At 40.2% G+C, this 25821-nt stretch overlaps 1 protein-coding gene across 2 annotated transcripts in view; it reads left to right on the plus strand.

Moving 5' to 3' along the window:
• The window catches only part of CC2D2A (coiled-coil and C2 domain containing 2A), a 134655-nt gene that overhangs the window by 56635 nt on the left and 52199 nt on the right, over positions 1–25821 (plus strand). For both annotated transcript variants that reach the window (XM_015138071.3, XM_078003169.1), the window contains 6 exons: positions 5282–5491; positions 6445–6551; positions 10510–10650; positions 14195–14351; positions 15175–15413; positions 18373–18550. In XM_015138071.3, coding sequence (XP_014993557.2) covers positions 5282–5491; positions 6445–6551; positions 10510–10650; positions 14195–14351; positions 15175–15413; positions 18373–18550 — 1032 coding nt within the window. The remainder of the gene's footprint in view (positions 1–5281; positions 5492–6444; positions 6552–10509; positions 10651–14194; positions 14352–15174; positions 15414–18372; positions 18551–25821) is intronic.

Consider the following 25821-nt stretch of genomic DNA (forward strand, 5'->3'; position numbering starts at 1 on the left):
TCTCCTGCAAAATACTAGCTTTTCTTAGGTTCTGGTTTAGTCCTGGCATCCACATAATGGAAAACCAAGTCAGAGTGCCAAATCAAAAGTTGGCAATTACAGCTAGGAGCAGGGGCTCACACTTGTAATCCCAAAGCTTTGCGAGGCTAACATGGGAGGATTGCTTGAGGCCACGAATTTGAGAACAGCCTGGACAACATAGTGAGACCCCCTTCCTCTACAAAAAATAAAAAGGTAGCCAGACGTGGTGGCACAGGCCTGTGGTCCCAGCTACTCAAGATGCTGAAGCAGGAGGATCACTTGAGCCCAGGAGTGCAAGGTTGTAGTGAGCTATTATCACACCACTGCACTCCAGCTTGGTTGACAGAGCGAGACCTTGTCTCTAAAAAATACATGCATACATACATACATAGAAGGAAAAATGTTAAGAAAATAAAAGTCGGCATTTCCTTGGGCCCTTAACAGAGCCTTGATGAATTTACGCCTCAGAGCGCTTGGGTCTGATGCTAACTTCACCCAGCAGGATCAACCAGCACTGATCACCCGTTTGAGTCAAGCCCAGTTGTTCTTTGGTTAGGAATACTACGCTATTGACTCAAATGATGGATTGTGCACCCTTCCATTAGAGAATTTAAGAGTTTTATTTAGAAGGGAGTTGGTATTCAGCTCTGCTTTTTTGAACTTTTTTTTTTAATAACAGAGGGGGAAAAAAGTAGTTTTTAAAAGTGAAATATTCTGTTCCTAATATTGTCTCAATATTAGGATGTTTTTAAATTGAGATGAGACAATTAAAGATAGAAAAATGCAAAAAGGAATTAGCTGTCATGCAAAGAAAAACTGTTAAACATCAAATAAGAAAGAATACAATTTAACACATCTTAAGAAGTAATTAGTGCAAAAGTAAAAGATTAAAATGCTAGATAGGACATTGCAGGTAAAACATAAACAATATAAAATACAGTTTGCCTAATCACAATAGCAAAGTAGGGTTAAAGTTGTTGAAAAGCAGGCCCGGCGCAGTGGCTCACACCTGTAATCCCAGCACTTTGGGAGGCCGAGGTGGGCAGATCACCTGAGATCAGGAGTTCAAGACGAGCCTGGCCAACATGGTGAAACTCCGTCTGTACTAAAAATACAAAAATTAGGCAGGGGTGGTGGGTGGGTGTAATCTCAGCTACTCAGAAGCCTGAGGCAGGAGATTGCTTGAACCTGGAAGGCAAAGGTTGCAGTGAGCAGAGAACATGCCTTTGTACTCCAGCCTGGGTGATAAGAGCAAAACTCCATCTCAAAAAAAACAAAAGTTGTTGAAAAGCAGTACAAACATCCCTCTTCTTTCTCTCCTTCCTTTGTCCTTCCTTCCTTCCTTCCCTTTTTATTACTTCCATCTTTAACTAAAAGTCTACGATATTCTTAGCTGTGCTAAATTCTGGGAATACAGAGGGAGCAACCTTAGCTTGGCCATAGAGAGACTTCGTGCCTTGGCTGGAAAGACAGAAATGGAAGCAAGTGTTAAAGCCCCTGCAACATGCAGGAGCCCCCCTTTTTCAGAACTGCATACTCACTGGAGGACTGTGTCATGATTCCAAGCTCCTGCAGAGGTACTACTAGATAAAAGTGTCACTTTCCCATCATTATTCTCACCAGTTTTTCACCAAAGCATTGTTAATCTCCTGCATTCTAAGCACTGCACTACACAGGACTCTCTTGGTTGCACATGACAGAAACCCATTGCAAACTAGCTTAAGCAAAGAGGGAACTTAGTGGCTCAAAAAACTGGAAAGGATCTGGGAATAAATCATAAAATGAAAGAGGACCTTTAGGAAACAAGATCTCAGGGGCTAGGACCAGGGATTTGATGCCAGCAGGCCTCTCTTCCACCTCTCTTTTCTCTGGTTCGTCTTGAATACTAGCGGGCCTCATTCTCTGCAATTGCAGGCAGGACAGAAGTCCTACATATTAGGGGATGTGTCCTTTGATAGCCTAAGCTTAACAACTCCAGAAGGAAAGAATCATATTTCTCCCCACGGTTCACATTATCGATACCAAAAAATAAACTCTAGTCAGTGGCAAGTGGATTATTATGCACTAACCTCATGTCCAGGAAACATGGCGTGTTTCCAGAAGATGGGAAATGAGAAGGCTTCCCAGGGAAGACCAGAATAATAATTCTAGAATCTACTGCAGGCTCTGAGGTGGACCCAGACTTTGCTGCTATTATTTTCTCAGGGCAAATGTAGAAACTTGCATTGTAAACTTACCAATGATTATTAATTTTCTGTACATTTTTGTTGTTGTTGTTTTGAGACAGGGCCTCACTCTGTTGCCCAGGCTGGAGCACAGTGGCGCAATCTCGGCTCACTGCAACCTCCGCCTCCTGAGTTCAAGCAATTCTCTGCCTCAGTCTCCCGAGTAGCTGGGATTACAGGCATCCGCCACCACATCCAGCTAACTTTCGTATTTTTAGTAGAGACGGGGTTTCACCATCTTGGCCAGGCTGGTCTTGAACTCGTGACCTCGTGAACCACCCGCCTTGGCCTCCCAAAGGGCTGAGATTACAGGCGTGAGCCACTGCACCTGGTCTTCTGTACAGTTTTTAATTTTTTTTTTCTCCTTTGGTATGCATCTCTGCACATGCTGAGAACATCAATAGATAATCCATACTCATCAACTCTTAGAGTTTCGGTTTTCAGTTGAAGACTAAAAAATCAAATGAATTTTAAAGTTAAAATATACTCTAAATATTATCCCTCCTTGGGAGTAATTGTTGCTACTGTGTTTATGATAGTTGTCAATAAATAAGAAAGGAAAACAGATGCAACAGAAAAAAAGGACAAGGAACTAGGTGTCTTTCTCCCTAATAGGAAGAGAGTTGGGGTCTTTTGATCCGGTTAGCCCAATGACTACTAAGTGTCCTGAAACACCATTATACTTGGTTGAGCTGAGCCTAAGGCAGAGACCACTAGCAAGTTTTGGAACTTAGGCTAATGCAGATTTGTGGCAGGCGGTGCAAAGTACAGGTGACTTAAGTTACATTACAAGTAAATAGAACCACTCTACCCATGTTATTTACTCATACCAAGAAGTGTGTGAGAGCCACACCCTGAGCGATCCCATTAACTCTGGAACCCCATAGGTAAGAGGCAAGGCAAGGCAAGAACGAGCAGCTGCAAAGCAATTAGAGAGGAATTTTCCATTATGTCTGTGGTTTGAAGTCTAGTTGTACATATATTTGTGAGGTGGAAATTTTTAATTAATCCAGGTAATCTGGATTATAAAAGGGTGGTCACATGGAGATTAAAAACTTCTAATATTAATGTAGTTTATAACTGAATACTTTTACCTGAATGAAAGAGAAAAAAAAAAATGGCGCTCCATTGTTGCAGTCTGAAGTGTAGGTATATTAATGACCAGATCTGATCTCTTAAAGGCCACCCAGGGCTTTCATAAGATGCAAAAGACCAGTGGAAGCTGATCCATGTCCCAGTTGTTTTTCCTCCTATAAATCCAAGTGAAGATTCTTGAAAGAAATTGTTGCTACTGCGTTCATAATAGTTCTCAATATATAAGAAAGGGAACAGATACGACAAAGACAAGGAACTAGAGGTCTTTCTCTCTAATAGTATGGGAGTTGGGGTCTTTTGAGCAGTCTAGCCCAGTGGCTGCAACGAGTCCTGGAAGCTTTTTTACTTGGTTGGGCTAAGCAAAAAGCAGAGACCACCAGCAATTATTGTAATGTGGGCTAATGCAGATTTGCGAAATACAGTATATTCCAGAAAGTACTGCAGTATAGTTAATTCATCCTGATTTGAGCCTAAAATATTGGTAAACACATTCCAGTTTTACAAGGGCCTTTTTAAAATAAAACAATGTGTTCAAATCTTATAATCATAAGATTTTAATGCTGGAATCCACTCTTCTGGGCTGGGCTTCCCTACCTCCCTCTACACATCCCAGACTTCATGCTTTTAGATCCTAGGGCTGTTTTCCCTTCTAAATTGATTGCTGCTTGAAGACAGGCTCTACCACACTGTACACATCCATTAATCTTTGTTGAGTAAATGAGATAATGCATGTGAAATGCCTGATATGATACCTAGTGATCTACAAAATGCTAATTTAATCTTTTTTCTTAGCCTCCTATTTCTACATATGAAAAATTAGAGGCCCAGAGATGTATAGTGACTTGCCCGAGGTCTCAGAGCAGTTCAAGGTAGAGCCAGGCCTAGAATCCAAGGCTCATAGCCCAGATCTAGCATCTTTACATAATACCATGCAAAATAATTAAATGAAGAGTTGCTGAACATGTTACCCATAATTTAGGGAAGATAAAAGCTTCCATTCTGATCAGAATTTTTACAATTTTCCTTTAAGCTCATGATTTGTAAATAATTTACTTATGCCACATTATCATTTAAAATAATAAATACATTATCATTTTCTAGACAAATAGCTCATCTCTGCAAAAAGGAAGGACCAAGTGATGTCTCAACCACCGTATCCTTACTGTAGTCCGTCTTTATAATGAGAAAAAATAAAGGCACAAAACCCAAGACGTCTCCTCTCCACCCTTGAGCTCCCACCCACAGTAGCTGTAGTGATCAAAGTAAATATCTTGAAGATTTTACGGAAGAAAAGCAAAGAGATGTATCTGATACATTATATAGCAAACGATCCAAGAAATTCCTGTTGGATACTTCTGTTTTGTTTTCTACACGCTTGGCTCAGCTGCACAGCCCCCACTCTTATTTTGCAAACCAATATCTCTCCTCCCCATGAAGACTGAGTGCCAGCATGATGCTCAGTTAGGTAAATGTCTCTTGCTGCTGTCTACAAAAGGAAGCCTTCTCCACATGTTTTAAAATGTAAATACATGGGGTATGTCCGGGATCCAAATAATGATCGATTTGAACTAGAATCTATGCTCCTCCCATTCAAAGAATTTCAAGGTCACCAGCTACAAAACCCAAGATTCCAAGAAACAAGATAGTCTGCATGAAAAGGATTAGAACTACGACTTGGGCGAGTAATAAAACCTAAAAGACTTAGGAAAGCAAGATTGAAATGGTTTCTTTTCTAACTCCCAGTCTTTCATTTTACTGTTCAACTATTCAAAAAAGAGCTGGCCTCTAAAACCTGGAAATAGGTAATCAAGCATTTTTCACCTGACTGGTCCAGTATAGAAGGTATTTTGCATCTAACTGTTTTCCCATTGTGGATTAGAGAATCATTATCTAGTAAGTGCTTTAACTGTGTTCTGTCTACACTCTGCTCTCCTTGGCAGGCAGTAAAGTATGTTCACAGTAGTCAGCATATGATCAGATCTGGAGACCATCCTGGAAATTTCCAACTGGACATTGATATTTCGGGGTTAATCTTCACTCATCATCCCTGTTTTAGCCGAGAGCATGTTTTGGCAGCCAAGCTGGCCCAGTTATATGACCAGTACCTTGCAAGACACCAGAGAAACAAGGCAAAATTTCTTACTGATAAGGTACATGTGATTTCTTCCATAATGATTGTCAATGGAGTTGGTTCTTCCAATGAGCCCAAACAATGAAAATTTCTAACAGCAAAATATGCCCCTCTTTCACATGTTTCCTCTGTCTAGGATGTGTGATGCATTATCCAGCTAGAGACAAAGGGAAAGACAGAGTTGGTATACATGTAATGTGTACAAATTTATTGGCACACACTTGCCCTAAACAGAAGGCTTTCTGTAAACACTACAGCACCCACCAGAAGTGGGTGTTAGGTGGAAGATATGTGGTTATTACTTGCTTACGTGAGCTCAGAACTTGAAACCATTGGTGGCTTGAGAATTATCTATCGTTAGAAACATTCTCATCTTTATATTTATTATCCCATAGTGTGGCACTTAAACACAAGTCAGTTGTTTCAACTGATGGTCAAAGGAATGGCTATGAATTTGGATTTATTCCCAGTGTGACACTATCCCATGGGATTTTTGTGGGTAATTTTGACTATAGGCAATTTTAGTCTCATGCCCTGACTTTAAAACCTTACTGCCCAAAGAAGAGATAACTTCACAATATCTCGTTTTATGAGTCTGTAATTTTATAGTTTCTTTGTATCACAAGAATACCACCGTATGTCCTGGACCCAGGCAAACCCACTGTTAGCTTTGGAAGAAAACTTGGTTCTAAGATACACACATAAAAATAATATTTTCATGAGCAGCTTGATTATCTGGGCTATGGAACAAGGATGGACATACACTATTCTTTACTAATCCAGTTTCTTCAAGAACAGATGAAACAGTTCTCCATCATAATTCATTTATGTGAAAGTCTGGAGACAGCTGGATGCTTGAACATCCATTCATAGACTGCTGGCACCATTTTGCCCAGGATAAGTGGGTGGGTCCACTTGCACTGCAGTAGGGAATAGAGTGTAACTCAAAACTTGTATCCATATCTTTTTAAGCTCCAAGCTCTAAGAAATGCTGTTCAGACTGGTGTTGATCCAGAAAAACCTCATTCGTCTCTTGATACCATCCAAAAAACCATCAATGAGTATAAATCTGAAATTCGGTGAGTAAAGTTTGTTAAGTGTAACTACTTTTTTTCCCCTGTTAGATGTGCACTTGTTAGAGTTTATTTTTCCAGGTACTTTTTCTGAATGCAACGAATACATGTGAAATTATGCCAAATAAAACAATGAAATACATCTATCATATTAACACAGTATTTGAAGTCCAGTAATGTGAATGAGGATGAGGGAAATGGTCACTCTGCAGGTGTAAGGGAAAACTGCTACAGCTACCACTTTAGAGAGCAGCTTGGCCCTAACTCCTAAAGTGTTGAAGAGGCTCATCAGTTTGGACCCAGCAATTCTGATTCAGATACAAGATGTTCTTTAAGGAGCTATGTGTGCACATGTACATGGGTACATGTGCAAAGATATGCACAGCATCACTCAAAAGTAAGACAGCCTGGGCATGATGGCTCATGCCTGTAATCCCAGCACTTTGGGAGGCCAAGGTGAGAGGACAGTTTGAAGCCAGTAGTTTGAGACTAGCCTGTACAAAAAATTTTTAAATATTAGCTGAGTATAGTAGTACATACATGTAGTCCCAACTACTCGAAGGCTGAGGAAGGAGAATCATTTGAGCCCAAGAGTTTGAGGCTGCAGTGAGCTAGGATGGTACCACTGCACTCCAGCCTGGGTGACAGAGTGAGATCTTGACAAAAAAAAAAAAAAAGGAAGCCACTAGAAATAACCCAGTAGCAGAGTAAACCCATCTTGGTATAGGCTTACAGTGAATTTCTGTACCACAGTTAAAATGACTGAATCAGATCTGCAGGTATCAACATGAATCATATGCAACTTGCTTCTTTATATACAATGCATCTTAGACATTTTCCTGTCACAGTGCATGTAGATTTACATCATGGTTTAAAGCCTGGCATTATGTAGATTTATTGTAGTTTGTATAATTCTCAACTGATATGTATTTGCATTTCTATTCTGTTTTTTATTATTTAAATTCTACTGTAATTAAAATTCCTAAATATTATATTTGTATGAGTACTTCCACAGAACAAATCCTTAGAACAGGAAATAATAAATGAAGGCATTTCAATGTATACTTTTCTTTTTACAGTCTAGCTATGAGTTGGAAATTCTTCCAGCAAAGTAGAAATTAGTGAAGTTTGTAACCTATAATTGCAAAAGTATGGAGTATATTTTTAAATAAAAATTATTTTTTATATTAAAAGGAAAACATATTGCAATCTCCTTGTGAGAATAATTTTTGTTTTGGCATACATTAAGAAAAAAGTGACAAAAAGCTATTCTGAAAGCAAATGTGATTTTATATGGAGCTGTATTTATTAGTCACTATTTGAAAGACACCAGAACTGTGTGTGAGATCTAGAGACAATACCCAGCGGAGTCATGGACAGCAGACCCATTACAATAATTCTGTGCCTCTGGAGATGAAAGCCTTTGAGATTTAGCATTTCTGACCCAGTAAAAGAGATTTCCATCCTTTGCTGACTTTTCACTAGGTGGTAAAACGATTTCTAAGCAGATGATCTATTGCTGGATGTTTCATCACATGTATCCATTTCCTCAAGCCCCCGGGATCTGATCAGCCACCCCCAAGAACTCCCCACCTCAAGCATCTGCTGAGCCCTCCACTGGTTGCAGTTAACCCGGGCCAGCACCATAAAGCATTTTCCATTTTATTTTCCATAGCAGCATCATGACTACATGCCTTGTCCTCCGAACGGGAACCAGGATATAGAAGGAAGAAAATATGAATGGTCATGCAACATAGGAACATTTTACTTAACCTCTCTGTAGGATCTTTGCCCTCAGATGTGCTCAGTCTTGAACACATAAAAATTCTATGACCCCAAGTCCCCATCCAGCTACCATTTTATCTCTATATTTCCTTTCATGGCCAAACACCAGGTAAACATTTGCTATTCATACTATCTCCACTCTCTCCCATTTCCAACTTATCCTGTCTCATTCCTGTGCCCACCTTTCCTCTGAAGCAAATCTTGCCACAGCCCCTGGGGACCTCCACCTGGGAAAGTGGAATGGAACCACTCGGCCTGCTCAGTGCTTGAATGCAGACACCATCCCCACACATTGCCTGTCAGGACATCCTGCATCTCCATACACCACCCTCTCCTGGGTGTCCTCGTCCCTCTCCAGCCATTTGTCCTTCTCATCATTCTTTGACCATCATTCTCCTTTGTCCAGCTTATACATGTTCTGAGTCTCAAGTGTTATTGTTGTTTTCTTTTTAATCCTGTTTAAAATTGCATTTTCTCCTGAAATGAATCCACTTTTTGGCTTTAAACATCATCCAGATGCCAGTGGCTCCCAAAGTGTCATCTCTGAGCAGCAGTCCACTGCACGGTCTAGACCCCATCTACATCAGATTTCAGAAAACTGTTGCCAACTCCCTAATCAAAATTGCCTTTCCCTCTTCTCTCCAGCTCTGGTCACAAATTTTAATTAAATATTATTTTGTAATTTTCTGCTTCTTTAGTTTGTATGCAAATTTTTCTTGCTAAGAGCTCTTTTTAGCATTTCTGGGAAACTATTATTTTTAGGTACTAAAAAAGAAAGTAGAAAATATATCAGAAAGCCTGAAGGTGTCATGTAACTAGTAAAATAATTTTATATTGTGGTTTTTAAAACTGAAGCAGGGGTGATAACAGCTAAAGGCATAGGAGACGAACTGATCACCTGATGGTGACAGATAACATTTGTGGGCCTCTTGCTTGGTATCGGGCAAGGTTCTAAGCACATTATGCGTATTATCTCATTAACTCCTCCCAACAACCCAATGCGGTCAACTCCTACCATACCCATTTTACAGATGTGAGCCGGCAAAGGGAAGTAGCTTATCCAATCCAGCTAGTAAATAGTAGAGCTGAGATTCAAACCTGGGTAGTCTGGTTGCAACAACTGCACCTTTAACCACAATGTTTTACTGCTCCTCAAAGAGAATGTTTCTTATTCTAGTTTGTTGCTTTTTTGCTTTTCTAAGGGCTTCCCAGAGTCCCAGATCTTGACTACCTAACCACTATCATTTTCTGCCATCTTCCTTTTCTACAGTTACCAGTTGATCTTAGAAACCTAGACCCCCTTATTTCTCTGTACCACTAAATCATCACATGTACAACCTCCAGACTTAGGCCTGCCTTCTGGAGGTCATGAGGTGCTAATTTGTGAAATGCTACATCCTTGGTTTCTCATGATACTTTCTTAGACAAACCTCACACTGATATCATTTATGTATGTGTCTGTCCCCTGAGCTAAACTATAAACTCCCTGAGGACAGAGATATCTTCTGTCTCTTAGACACTTCTAAATTCCCTGGAATGACTCATGGCACTTGTTCAAAAATTTAATAATGGTCTCATTATGCAATAAAATGCATTTGGGATCTAAACATAGCTATCATTTATAAAGAGAACTTAAAGTAAGGTATTAAATAAAATAAAGAGGAAAGAATTTTCAAATGATGCCTCTTCAGATCAAACCAAAAATATTGGTAATCTAGTGAATATTGAAAATCTCCAAGGCATGCGATAACAATACTTCATCTCCTCAGTGTGGAACTTGTGATTTGTGTTAACACAGAAAGACTTTAAATGTATTTGTTGCTAACTAGAACAGCAGTGTACTTTGCTATGTTTATAATAATTTAGTCCATGAGAACTGCCTTTATTTTCTTACCTTCAAAGGTGACTATTTGTTGAAGGATGCATAGTTTTAATACGAATTTTTTAAGTACTTAATTAAAGTCAGATCTGCCTAAAGAGAACAAAATCAAGTAAACCTCTCAAAACAGGTTGACATCCTATTGTCTTTACATTTGCATTTGTATTTAGTTTTCTGTACTTGTTTCAAAATAGGGTAGCTATCAAATTGAATATACAATCACTGTGCATTATTAATTTCTTTTGCAAACAAACACACCTAACTTTTTAATATATACTCATGTGTTATTATATGTTGCAGACAAACGAGAAAATTCCGTGATGCTGAACAAGAAAAAGATCGAACATTGCTTAAGACCATCATAAAAGTTTGGAAAGAGATGAAATCCCTTCGAGAGTTCCAGAGATTTACAAATACTCCCTTGAAACTTGTTTTGAGAAAGTAGGCTTTTTTGAAAAATTATTTTATTGGGATATATCACACATCAAGAAAAATGTATAAAACTTGGATACAGTTTTAAAAGTAATTACAGATAAATATGCATATAACCACTTCCCAGGTTAAGAAATAGAACATTTCGTTCCTGAGCAGCCCCTCCCAAATGGCATCCTCCTCAATCCCCAAAATAACAACTACCTGGACTTTTGTGATCATTGTTTTCTTGTCTTTATAGTTTTGCCAACTATGTGCAATCCCTAAGAATATATAGTTTAATATTGCTTGTATTTGACTTCTACATACCTGAAAGTATGTTGTGTGTATTCTTTAGTGAATATATACATGTTTCTTTTCTTCAGTACTGTGTTTGTGAGATTCATCTACTTGACAGCACATGGCTGTAGTTAGATTTCTTTGCTTTATAATACTTCGTTATACAAATATAGCCAAACTTGTCCATTTCCGTTGATGGGCATTTGAGTTTATTCCATTTTTCAACTGTTACAGAAACCACTTCTGTAGGAATTTTTGTACTTGTCTTTTAGGGTACATGTGCCCAAGATTTCATTTCAACTTTACATTGCTGATTCCAAACATATTCCAGAAGTTGTGCTGATTCATGCCTTCACGGGGGTTCTCATAGGTCCATATCACCCATATCATGCCGATTACTTGGTGGTGTTAATTAACATTTTGCCAACCTGCTGACATGTTTTAATTTATATTTTCCTGACTACTCATGAAGGTGAGCATTTTTTTGTACATGCACTGACTATCTGGATTTCCACTTTTGTGAGGTGTCTGTTCAAGGCTTTGGTCACTTTTTGGACTGGATTATTTATCTTGTTATCTTTTTTGGTAATTTGGAGGCATTCTGCGTATAACATGGGAATTTGTTAGTAGCGTGTATTGCACATATCCTCTCCTACTCGTTAGTTGTCTGTTTACTCTCTTTTTGTTGCTTTTTGATGGATAGAAATTCTTAACTTTAAAAAGATAAAATACATTCATTTTTTCTTTTACTATTGGTGCTTTTTGTATGCTTCTTAAGAAATTCTTCCCCTGAGTCATGTAGATATTCCATGATATTGTCTCCTATAACCTTTATAGTTTTAGCTTTCACATTTCATCTTTAATTCATTTGGAATTGACCTTCATTTGTGGTGTGGAGAAAGTAAGCTTTGATAATATTTCTGCTACCTAATTCACTAGACTTTTATATATGCTTCAGAGTACAGTTTATCACAACACAACCATGTTCTATGTGTTAATGCAAGAGCATCTATGCTGCTGGTGTTGGTCCCTTTCTGATTGTTTCACCTGGATAAGTGTTGTGCCTATATACTGACACAAATAGTAACAAATTTGGGCAGTTATCTGACATATTGCTTTGAAAACAGCCATAGTACAACCAAAGATAGCTGCAAATTGTGATTTTTCTTTGGCTGTAATTACAAAATCGAGAAAAAAAAAAAAAAGGTAGTTTTCAGGACAAGTATAAGACTGTGTGATCTTTGAGACTAGAGACCCTGTTGTCGTTGTATATCTGGTTTCTACCAGAGCACCTCCCGCTTAGTATCTGCTCAGTTAATGTTGGTTAACAATAGTAACAAATTTAGGCAGTTATCTGATATATTGCTTTGAAAACAGCCATATTTCAGCCAAAGATAACTGCAAATTGTGATTTTTCTTTAGCTGTAATTATAAAATTGAAAAAAAAAGTTAGTTTTCAGGACAAGTATTTAAGACTGTGTGATCTTTGAAAGCAGGGGCCCTATTGTCATTGTATATCTGGTCCCTACCAGAGCACCTGCCACTTAGTATCTGCTCAGTTAATATTGGTTGACAAATTCAAATATGCTACCTCACAAAATAATGGCTGTCTCCTAGAAATTGCAGTGTTTGTGCTTTCGAATTCCATCTCCTAGGCTGAGCCTCCCACAGAAGCAGTACAGAAATCCTTGCCAGATTATTTTCTCTCTCCCTCCCTCCCATCATCCCTGCTGCTAACTCTCCCTCCATCCCTCCCCTCCTTCTTTTTGAGTTTATAGGGTAAACTAAATTACAGGCATTTTACTCATGAGGTCATAACACTCCTTCCCCTGATAAGTAGCTATCTTCCAAAACCCTTTTCTCACGTTCTTGATTCATCTAGCCACCTTATGAGAAAGCATAGTTTTTCCCACACACACAAACTATTCAAGTTTATTCATGCTTTTGAATAGCAATGAGAAAAGTGAATGGTTTTCTGTATATCAGAGATGGGACATAATTTTGAGGCCAAATTCCCCTGATGTTTATAAATTTTGGGTACCACTGTGCATCCAAAGTGATTTATTTGGTAGTCATCCTAGAGAGCTGTAAGAGCTTGTGCCTTGGGGGACTGTAAACTGCTTAAACTCCAGGCAACATGTGTCCATAAGCAAATATCTGTCAGCTCTATGCACTTGTCTAGGTTTTTGTAAAATGGATTACGAAGCTTAACTGCTTTGGGGAAAATAGTGCAGTCAGTATTCGGCACCATCTCCAAAGTGCTGGGTGGGATGGATGCAGTCACTGCACATTTGCCGCCGCCCACCAGGAGAGCCATGCTGTTCATCAACATGTTAAGGGCTCTGAAAAGATGACCAGCAAGGAACATTTCACACTTATTTAATCCAGCATTGATTGATACGGACACAATATCTTTTCCTGGTGGGACATCTCACAGAACTAATGTCCTACAGAACACACTGTGGGAAACAGAACTGGGCTGATCTCCTGGTGGAGTGTAAGCAAAATCATCAAAGAAAAACCCAAATCTTCCATCCAAAGTCAAAAAAGTAGTTTCACCATCGTTCTCAGCAAACTGTCACAAGGACAGAAAACCAAACACTACATGTTCTCACTCATAGGTGGGAACTGAACAATGAGAACACTTGGACACAGGGCGCGGAACATCACACACCGGGGCCTGTCGGCAGGTGAGGGGCTGTCGGCAGGTGAGGGGCTAAGGGAGGGATAGTATTAAGAGAAATACCTAATGTAAATGACGAGTTGATGGGTGCAGCAAACCAACATGGCACATGTATACATATGTAACAAACCTGCACGTTGTGCACATGTACCCTAGAACTTAAAGTGGTTTCAGGGACTCAGTAGCAACAAAATGAAGCAGTTCCTCAGAGACCTGAAGAAGTAATAAAATAACTAATGAAATTTCCACCACTATCAGTTGAGAACTTACAGGCCCCGTGTCAGCACACCACACAGATCATTTAACGCAGAGAGGCATGGCTGCTTAGTGTTCAGGGGGTTGGGCTCATATTCAGCCCTTCCACTCACCAGCTGTGTGTTCTTGGGCAACTTACTTAACTTCTATGGGCCTCTGTCACCTCATGTATAAGAGGTGGATAATAACAGCATCTGCCTTACAGGATTGTGAGTTTACATGTGTGATATTTTTAGAAGAGGAACTGGCACATGGCAAGTTCAATAGAAGTATTTGCTGTTATTATTGCTCTCTTAATTTCCAGAAATAACCAAGGGACTACAAATTATTTTAAAGGGAAAAAGTTGACCAGAAAGCAGATGAAGAAGCATATGAAGCAGAAATTCAAGCTGAAATAAGTGAACTGTTGGAAGAGCATACGGAGGAGTACGCACAGAAGATGGAAGAGTACAGAACATCGTTACACCAGTGGAAGGCCTGGAGGAAAGCGCAAGTGTGTAAACAAACACTCAGCCTGGAATAGGGCTGGCCAGGAAGGGTCTGGGAGGACAGCCTCCAGTACAGGAGTGGGGAAACCAGACTGGCAGACTAGGGTATCCTGTGGCTCCCTCTGTCTCTTCCCCTGTCCCCTGGCTAAGGGATAAAAGGATGAATGAATTGACTGGCTAATGCATTTGCTTAAAAAGCCACCCAGTTGATTGATACCAGAGCCAGCTTTGTCCATAGAGAATGCTATGGTAGCACTCTGTGACTATTTAAGTAATAATGTAGTAATCACTAATGCTTGTGTCCAGCACTGTGCTGAGTATCTTACATGCATTATTCCATTAAATGTAGGGATTGATGCTCTGGAGTTTCCTTCAGAAAATTATACAACTTTATGGACATGACCCTACAAAACTGAGTCCAAGGGCAACAAATAATAGATCAGGTGGACCTGCAATGCTCATTGTGCTTACATGCTTTATTTTAATATTTCAAGATGTGTCCTTAGCCTTGAAAACCAAAATTAATGATCACATGAATACTTACCATTTTTTAAGCTCTTTCTAGGGACTAGGCTATATGGTAAATGCTTTTTAGGCATTTTAACAGTCTCATTTCAACAGCCCTGGGAGATATTTCCTGGGCTCCATTCTGTAGATGAAAAAACTGAGGCACAGAGAGGTCAGGTGGCTTAGTGACCTGCCTGATTACACACATCTGTTTGAAATGGGGCTGGGGTTTGCATCCAGGTCCATCTGGCTCTGAAGACTGTGCTCTTAAATGAAATTCCAAAATTCCTGTTTGATGTCATGTTGCCTCAAACCCAACAGAGGGCCAAGAAGAAGAAAAGGAAACAAGCAGCAGAAGATCATCCCGATGATGAGATTGAGGAGCCACATCCTGAGGAGGACCTTGTGAAGCCCACCCCTCCGGAGCCCACTGATCGGGCAGTGATAGAGCATGAGGTGAGGGAGAGAGCAGCCCAGAGCAGGAGGAGGCCTTGGGAGCCCACGCTGGTTCCAGAGCTAAGCCTGGCGGGAAGTGTAACACCCAGTGATCAGTGCCCCAGGTGAGTGGATGCTCTGACCATAAATGAGGCTGACATCTGATACACATGTTCATGTGGGCACATGCACACTATGGGGAGTGTACACTTACCGACCTACTTTAGCATCAGGAGAATCATCAACTCTGAATGAATATTAGGTTGAACCACATGAAATTGCTGACATTTGCCCACTTTAGGTGATTTCATTGATTCACCTACCTCATGCATGTGCACTGGCCACTCAGGAGCGCGCTGGAAAGCTCCCTGTAGGAGAAGCATCCCAGTTGCAAATCTCTGCCTGCTCTTCACAGTGGCTGGCTGTGTGGCTTTTGATTTGAGTCCCTTATCTGTAACCTCAATGAGTCTTCAGTCCACTGGTAGCATGTCCCACCTTTCTGGCACAGGCATGGATGCCTCTCCTTGCCCCTTCCTTGATTTCAGCTTGTCTCCTTGAAGACCCCCCAAAACACTGTGGGTGTGCCCTATAGCTTGTATTTAAGTCAGGCCATCTGAAGCATACCCTCCAGATTTGATAAAAATACATGTCTAGTCATTCTTACTTGAGAAACATCACTTGATTTATATACATTTGTATATATAATAAATCCATAAACATACATTTATAAGTTCATCTTCTTTTTTAAAATTATAACATAATAAAAATATTTTTATATTTCCTATTTATTCTTTCCTTCACTGTATAGCCATGGTTCTCAAAGTATAGCCCTGGAATCAGCAGCATCAGCATCACTGAGGACTTGTTAGAAACACAAACTCAGGCCAGGCATGGTGGCTCATGCCTATAACTTCAGCACTTTGAGAGGCCAAGGTGGGAGGATCGCTTGAGGCCAGGAGTTAGAGACCAGCCTGGGGAACAAAATGAGACCTCGCCTCTATTGAATAAATAAATACCCCAAACATTTTTAATACCTCACGTTGAAATAAATATGTTTAAGAAAGGTTAATAAAAACTAGCCAGACAATTATTTAAAGGCAACCAACTAAACAGAAATTTTAAAAATAATTTTAAAAAAGAAAGAAATGCAAACTCGCAAGTTCTACCTGAGACTCATTGAACCTGAAACCCTGAGGTGGGGCCCAGAAAACTGTCCTCACAAGGTCTCCAAGTGATTCTGATGCATGTTATGGTATATCATCATTAATTAAAGGGAGTCCATTAAAATCATCAATACCACAAAATCCCAGACTTAATTCTCTAGTACACAGAAGATCTATTGTGAATACAGGGACTATTGTACACTGGAATCTTCAATATCCCAACGTGAAAAATGAGAATTCAAATGAAGTCAGTCAGCCTCTGAGTTCATTAAAATGTGGGAGTTAATTAGGATGTCATTATAAGACTTCTGACAGTCTTGGTTTCAAACTTCTGCTAATGTTCTAATGTTTATTTTCAAATTATAGCTTTTTGTGCATTTTCATGTGTTCTCTCAACTTCACATATTAAGATGTTATACATAAACTATTCCCCTGTACTAAGTAAGCTGTTTTCAAGGCACAAGTACCATACCCTATAATTTTGACATGAACGTTCAAAATATGTGATGACAGAGCATGCTTTCTAAAAGGAAAATTTGGGCTTGATTTGGTAATCTTTTATGAGTGGAGTCTAAGTCTGGGGTGTCTTGGATACTTCTTGCAAATTTGCTGTGAAGTATCCTTTATTAAAAAAATGCTGAAGTAATTTGAGCTATTTCATCTAGAATAAGTCTAAATTACAGACTTGTAAAAAGTTAAAACTACCACCCCCTTTAATGAGTAGAGAATTTCTGTTTGGAATGATGAAAAAGTTCTGAAGATGGATAGTGGTGATGGTTACACAACATAGTAATTGTACATAATGCCACTGAAACATACACTTAAAAATGGTTGAGGTGATAAACATTATGTTATGTTATATATATTTACCACAATGGAACAATTTTTAATAAACTACCACCACCCAAAAAAACCTGAGCTTGTTTCAAATTTTGATGCCCTAACCTTTTGCTTTCCTTAATTAGCTTGAATTGCTATTGACTTAACCAATAACTGGCATTTTTTGGTGGATGTCTGTACACATATGTACAATAAAATTAAAGACCAATGTGAGGTTGGTTTTTTTTTTTTTTTTTTTTTGAGACGGAGTCTTGCTCTGTCATCCAGGCTGGAGTGCAATGGCACGACCTCAGCTCACTGCAAGCTCCACCTCCCATGTTCATGCCATTCTCCTGCCTCAGCCTCCCAAGTAGCTGGGACTACAAGCGCCCGCCACCACGCCTGGCTAATTTTTTGTATTTTTAGTAGAGACGGGGTTTCACCATGTTAGCCAGGATGGTCTCTATCTCCTGACCCCGTGGTTCGCCTGCCTCAGCCTCCCAAAGTGCTGGGATTACAGGCGTGAGCCACCGCGCCCAGCAGGTTGTTTTTTTTTTTTTTTTTTAACTTTCTGAGTCAGATTATCTTTAAAAATAAGGAACATTTATTAATACTCTGCATCTATTGAACATTCACTTACTGTCTGAAAACACTGAGAAAAAGTTGGTATCTCGGAAAAGTGAACTTGATCTAACTGCTACAATATGCTGCTGTATTTTTAGAATAAAACTTCTTACCCAAATATAAATCATTATTATCCCCTATGTCTTGAATTTATTCCAGTTAACAAGGAATATATGAACTTAAAACTTTGGGACACAAATGTAAAGCTTGCTTGAAAAACCTGAGGAGACTGTAGTACAACGATGAATGGACTCTAGTTCTTAAATCCTCTGTGCCCTTTTCAGTGTCTGTTAATGGCTTCTCCATAAATTCCACGTTACTTTGCAAGACCTGTGGCTCCTCTGGTTAAATGAGGGCTGACATGACTGGGAGAGTTGCCTGCAGTGTGCCTTGTTCTGTTCAGTTCTTATTTATCATATATTTTGGTGATCTTAGTAAATGATTACTAACTCCAACTGTGAATGATCTCCTTTTGCAGAGCGGAGGTCTCGAGAAGGGAGGATGTAAAGAAGCGCTCAGTGTACTTAAAAGTGCTCTTCAACAACAAGGAGGTGTCCAGGACAGTCAGTCGGCCACTAGGAGCAGACTTCCGAGTTCACTTTGGGCAGATTTTCAATTTGCAAATAGTCAACTGGCCGGAGAGTTTAACACTTCAGGTACACATTTTAATTACAGTCACTGGCCAGGCACTGTGGCTCATGCCTGTACTTTGGGAGGCCAAGGTGGGCAGATCACTTGAGGCCAAGAGTTCGAGACCAGCCTGGCCACATGGCAAAAACCACATCTGTACTGTAAATACAAAAAAAAGGCCGGGCGCGGTGGCTCACGCCTGTAATCCCAGCACTTTGGGAGGCCGAGGCGGGCGGATCACAAGGTCAGGAGATCAAGACCACGGTGAAACCCCGTCTCTACTAAAAATACAAAAAATTAGCCGGGCGCGGTGGCGGGCGCCTGTAGTCCCAGCTACTCAGGAGGCTGAGGCAGGAGAATGGCGTAAACCCAGGAGGCGGAGCTTGCAGTGAGCCGAGATCGCGCCACTGCACTCCAGCCTGGGCGACACAGCGAGACTCCGTCTCAAAAAACAAAAAAACAAAAAAACAACAACAAAAAAAAATTAGCCAAGCCTGGCGGCGGGCGCCTGTAATCCCAGCTTCTCGGGAGGCTGAAGCAGGAGAATCTCTTGAACCCAGGAGGTGGAGGTTGTACTGAGCTGAGATCACGCCACTGCACTCCAGCCTGGGCAACAGAGTATGACTCTGTCTCAAAACAATAGTAATAATAATTAATATTATTATAGTTACTGCCCCAATAACTTTTTGTTCATTACAGGTGTGAAATGATTTTAAATCATCCATTGGTTATACATACGTCTTGACAGAGTCTCAAGCCTCTTCCTTGGCACATCTGTTCTCAAAGTCTTAGAACAAAGAGATCTGTTCTCCAACTCACCTACTGAAAATGCTGGCAGAATAACTCTGGCCACAGTGCTCTGGAGTGTCTGCCTTGAGATGGGAGAGGGGTGCTGAAGGGGGTGGGGCACAGGGAAATCTCCAGCTCATTCATTGAAGACATATTTCAATATCACCCTCTACAGGGACTCTAGCGTCATATAACAGAGAAATCAATTACGCCACAATCATGGGAGGTTATAATGTCGGAAAGATACAGGTGCTAGGATTCCCCCCACAAATTAATAAATCTTCCCACTAGCCTAAATCCCACCATTAGCAACATATTTATTTGAGTTTATTTTAGTTTCCTGGGGAAACTAAACTATAACAAGGAACCACTAACTTGGTAGCTTCAAAACAACAGAAATGTATTTGTTCACAGTTCTGGAGGCCTAAAGTCTGAAATCGAGGTGTCAGTAGGGCCATACTCCCTCCAAAAGCTCTAGAGGAGTATCTTTCCCTGCCTCATCCAGCTCTTCCTGGCACTTAGAGTTCCTTGGTTTGTGTTAGCATAACTCCAATCTCTGCTTCCATCTTCACATAGCCTTCTCTGTGTCTCTCTCTGTGGGTCCTCTTTTGTCACTTATAAGAACACTCTTATTGGATTTAGGGCCCACCCTAATCTAATATGATCTTATCTTCATCCTTAACTAATGACATCTGCAAAGACCTCATTTCCAAATTAGGTTCACATTCTGAGTTTCTGGGTGGACATCAATATGTGGAGGATGCTATTTAACCCATCATAGTGTCTTCAGTCTTGCTTGTTCTTTCGGTGACTCTTCTCCCACAATGCTAACGGGTCTCTCTTATAATCCTAACAGGCTTGTTAACAAGGATTGCAACTTTGTGGCATGCATGCCCTTGTTTCCCCACCACCACCCAGGCAGAAATCACAGATCCTCATCCTTCACTCAGGCAGAAATGTCTCACTCCCCTCCACCACCCTTGCCAGAAAGCAATAATTGATGGTGCTATTTTTGTTGTGTTTTCCCACTGAGCCCGAATATAATTTTAGAACTCTTCTCAATACAGTACTTCAGGCAGCCACTACCTATTCCTAGTGAGTATAACTGACAAAGTCTGCAGGTACCATCACTACTGTATAATTAATAAAATATTTACATACTTCTGTACTGACTGATAAATAGCTGCTGCCCTGACCTTCCCAGATGCCATCCTGGCCACATAAGCGCCACTTCAAAGATCCCCTGGACCTTCCCACAATTGACCAATTAAAGGGAATGGCTGACCAAGGCCAGTGCCTCCAGGGTCCTGTTCCCAAGCTGTGGTGGGCCGCTATTCTAATGAACCCAGGAGGTGGGTTCAATACTGTGTATAGTTCAGTATTTTGAATATCAAGCCCCGCCTAGACCTCAGTAGTTAAAAACCTTCTACGATCTGTAGAGGACATTCGCAACAGCTGGGATGTGTTCTTTTGACAGTGGGAAGGAAGCACAGAACTGCATGGAAAGAGAGGAGGTGGTGCCAAGAAATGGGAGGCAGAACCTGAAAGGGCTGGCGCTGGACACCCAAGGTCAACCACCTTGGCTTAGAATTCCTCCAGAGCCTGTGGCAGTTTTGTCCTGTACCTTTTAATCTGTGATCTGGGGGTGGGTGAGGGCAGGGTGCTCCTCATTTACAAAGTGCCAAGCATCAAGACTCAAGCAAAATTCCTTTGCTATATTGATAACAGGATTGATATCTGCACAGCTGAAATTTTTTTCTTGAAATTTTAGAACTTTAGAATTTGGTTTAGTCTTGTCACTCGTATAACTCTTTAAAATGCCATCGAATTTTTTTTAATGTCTGTGTATTCTGAAACTTGAAAAAAAACCCAAAATTTTTGGCTGCTAACTTAAACATAATATGGGTGAGAGGAGAAAACAAGTATAAAATGGTTTTAGAAAGGGGATTGGATTTGGAGGTTTGGTGAAAACCTGAGATTTTCTTAAGCCTGGAAATTCCCTTTCTGAATATCAAACAGGGGAAAATAATTTCTATTAATGTTTACTTCTTCCTTGATGTATAACTCTGAATGAACACAAGAGAATGAAATGAGGTGATTTTGTCTGAACGTAAAAGTAGAGAGTTGCCCAACTCTGCACTGGAGAGCTGGGGCAGCCTTCAGATACGTGGTCGCTGGACAGAGCCCCTGTGAGGTCCCTGCCCTCCCTGTGGGGTCCACGTTGACTCTCTATTCCGTCTCCTCTGGAGCTTCTGCTGAGGCTGATGGCCTGGAACACTTGGTCACGTATTGCCTATGAATATATTCTGGATAATATTCTGGATAACTTTGCTTTTTGGTTTAAAATTTATTTCATAGTATTGTCACATTGGTTTTTCAAAAATTATTTTGACTATAACATCCACAGCAAGCTAATATTCAAGGCAATAAGCAGGAGATAGTATTGGAGACTTTATTTACATTTTAGAATACATGTGAAGTAAAATACTGTTGTGCTGTGCGAGACAGAAGATAGTCTCTCCCTCTAAAGTAATTCAGAACATTCAGAAGTGCCCATAGTGGGAGTGTGTTTCACAGGCTGCCTAGGTAGTCTGAGCTCTCACCATCAGTGGAGGCATGGCTGGGCACCTGCAGGAGGGGAGGCCTTCTCGCCTTCTCTCCCTTCTTTCTGACTCTGCCAGTGGGTGTCTCCTGGCCCACTTCCTCTCCTTCCTGCCTGCCTCACTACTGTCTTCTGCTCTCCCTTCTAGCTCTCTATCTGGTCTTCTCATGTTAATCTTGGTCTTCCTGATATCATCTTTTCCTTTGTAGGGGAGGAACAGGGAGGATGAATTGATGATGGATGTCAAACTAGGAGGCAGAACTCTGAATACTGACATCTTCACTATTGATGCCTGTAGAAAGGGAGGGACTCCTGTGGGCCCCTGCAGCTCCTCCTCTATTCAGGGCAGGTGACAGAGGAGCAGCAAGTGTGCTTCTGGAGTTTGTGTTTCTTTGCTTTCTTTTCTTTACTTTCTCAGTCAAGTTTTATTCATAGCTCACACAATGTTTTGTGTGCAGTAAGTCTTACTTTAAACTAAAAGTCTTCCTTTAAACTAAAAGACCCAAAGTTTGAGACCAGCCTTTGCAACATAGTGAGACCCCATCTCTACAAAAATTTTAAAAAATTAGCTGGGCATGGTGGTGCATACCTCTAGTCTCAGCTACTTAGGAGGCTGAGGTGGGAGGATTGCTTAAGCCTGGGAGTTTGAGGCTGCAGTAAGCCATGATCACACCACTGCACTCCAGCCGGGGAGACAGGGTGAGACCCTGTCTCAAAAAAAAAAAAAGTTGGCCCCAAGAGAAGGATGAGATTGGACTTCATGGGACAGGGGAGATGGAGCCAGGCCACAGTCCTTCCAGAAAGGTCTTGAAAATCTTGGCTTTGGAGGCCTTTCCAAAATAAATGTGTAGGGTTTTATAAATAAAATTTGGCTTAGAAATTTAAAAAGCTTTGCCTTCATTTTTGTGTCATTCACATATGTAACTTTATCCTACATTCATCTTCTCAACACCAAAACAACTAGCAACAGTGGTGTAATATTGCTGGGTGCCTTTTACATTTTTTAACATTATCATATTTCCTTATTAGTCAATCCTGTTAATCGTTTATATTCCTGGCATGTGGATTGAGATAGGGAAATTCTCCTTTTAACCTACTTGGTGATGGCTCGACTTTCTCTTCTCAGGGCCTTTCCTAATTTCTCTGGCTGATCTGAGGAATAACTCCTCTATCGGAGGGGGAATAACAGTCATATCTGGAGAACTGTCCTTGTTTACCCTCGCCTACCTCATTTTGTGGTTGCTGTTGGTTCTTTATGGACCCAAGTCCAAAACAGATGTTTTCACATACATCTTACTTGCCATGCTTTTAAACTGGATGATAGCAAGTCAGATTGCTGATCCCAGAAAGCCCTGCTGTGTGCAGTTGGAAAGGTCAGGTGGTTGAGGGCCTGAAGGAAGCCAGGTGGCGGCTGCAGGGAGGACAGGTTACATGAGGCAAGAAGACAGGTGTGGTCATCTAAAGGTAAGACGAGGAGGGCTTGAATGAGACAGGGCCTGTGAAACTGGGAAATCTCTAGGAAATAATGTTTACTAAGTGTCTACTGCATGACCACAATATTTACATGTTGTCTCGTGTTATCCTGAAGAAAACCACGGGTACTAAATGGGAGAATTCCCATTAAAAAAAAAAATATTCCTTGCTTTATTTCTCTGACAAAACAACAGGTATAGAAACGTCTGCAGGGAAAAAACATGCTGATTCCATGCTGTCATTTTAGATGGAAAAAACAAAACATGTGATTACTTTTCTTTTGTTCCTTTACAATATTCTGTGATTTTTAAAAACTTTTTTTATTGATATGTAATAATTGTATGTATTTATGGGGTACATGTGGTATTTTGATACATACATAGAATGTATAATGATCAAATCAGGGTATTTAGAATATCTATTACCTCAAACATTTATCATTTGTGTTGCAAACATTTTAAATCTTCTCTTCTAGCTATTTGGAAACATACAGTAAATTATTGTTAACTATAGTAACCCTACTGTGCTATCAAACACTAGAACTTATTCCTTCTAACTATATTTCTATACCATTAATGAACCTCTCTTTATCCTCCTCCTCTCCCTCCTCCCTTCTCAGCCTTTGATAACCATCATTCTACTCTTTTCCTACATCAGATCAGCTTTTTAAGCTCCCACATATGAGTGAGAGGCCGGGGTGCTGCTAAGCATCCTACAGCATACAACTCACAACAACAAAGAATTACCTGGCCCAGAATGTCAATAATGCTGAGACTGAGAACCCTCAGCACTACTGAGAGAAAACAAAAATGAAACTAAATTATAGAGAGATCTACTTATAAATGCCTACTTAAAGCCCAAAGTACCCATTTCCTAATTTTTAAAAATAGCATTTCTTCCTAGCATTTAAAAGAACTTCTGGGCCAGGTGCAGTGGCTCATGCCTGTAATCCCAGCACTTTGGGAAGGTGTGGCAGGTGGGTCACCTGAGGTTGGGAGTTCGAGACCACCCTGGCCAACATGGAGAAACCCTGTCTCTATTAAAAATAGAAAATTAGCCAGGCGTGGTGGTGCATGCCTGTAATCCCAGCTACTCGGGAGGCTGAGGCAGGAGAATCACTTGAACCCGGGAGACGGAGGTTGCTGTGAGCCGAGATTGCTCCATTGCACTCCAGCCTAGGTAACAAGAGTAAAACTCCATCTCCAAAAAAATATAAAATAAAAATAAATAAAATAACTTCTGCTATCTTAAGAGAGTAGGAAATAAAGATTGGGGAAATTCTGGATTTTTTTTGGCTTTGTCAGATGGAATCCATTTTTTTCTCATTAAAAAAATCTGATACTTATCTCCTAAGACAGTAACACCAACTAGTAAACCCTCCATTCCCCTAGAGTCCATGATTGCCTCTGCCTACAGACTTGGCACCAAGAGCCCCCATTCAGTTCCTCTCTAGACACCAGCTAGGAATGCGGCTCCAGAAACTAGGAATAAGCCGCCTTCCACTGATGTCCTCAGAAACACCCTTTATGTGATCACTTATGTTTTATTGGTCATCACTAGGCATGGTGACCAGCCCAGGGAACACCCATGAGGAATAAAAGCCACCTTTCATAGCCTTTCATAGGATTGTGGTGAAGATTAAACAGGGTACCACACTGAAAGGCCCCTTAAGTCCCTGTGCTTCCTACAAAAGGAAATCTCAATGAATTTTTGTCTCGATTAATTCTGGCAAAAAAATTCTTTTAAAAATGTGGTTTCTTTCATTTCAAACAAAATTAAAGAAAACACATCATTTTCTTGGGACAAGACTTCATGCCAATGAGCTTGTAATTTAAGAGGTCAAACCAAAGTCTCCACTGCAATAAATGATAACTACTACATGTTCTTTAAGCTGTGTAAGATTATAGAATTATAGCCTCTTAAGGAGTGTTGGGTCAAGCAACAAATGACACTCCTTGTCACATCAGAGTTGTGAACCAATAAAAATATAAAGAAAAATTTTTAAAAGAGGAGGGGTCACTTACAAATTAACAGAGGCTTGAGGAACGTGTCAGTCAATTACAACATATGGAATACATTTTGATCCTGATTCACACGAAATGTTACAGAATTTTTTGAGGCTCACGAGGGAATTTGAAACTTACTAATAGTTGAGGTTATTAAGGAATTATTATAAAAACAGTATTGTAATTATGCTTTTAAAAAATATTATCTATTACAGATACATATTGAAATATTTACAGATAAAATGATGTCTAGATTCAAGATACTGGAGAGGAGGGGAATGGTTGAGAGTATAGATGAAATAAGATGGTCATAACATAGTGATCACTGAAGCACGGGGTGACAGGTCTGTGGTATATTATTATTCTTGCATTATATATGTTTGAAATTTTCCATAAAAGACTTTTTAGTATAGATCAAAATATCACC

This window comes from Macaca mulatta, chromosome 5, assembly GCF_049350105.2.
Source record: "Macaca mulatta isolate MMU2019108-1 chromosome 5, T2T-MMU8v2.0, whole genome shotgun sequence".
Classification (NCBI taxonomy): Eukaryota; Metazoa; Chordata; class Mammalia; order Primates; family Cercopithecidae; genus Macaca; species Macaca mulatta.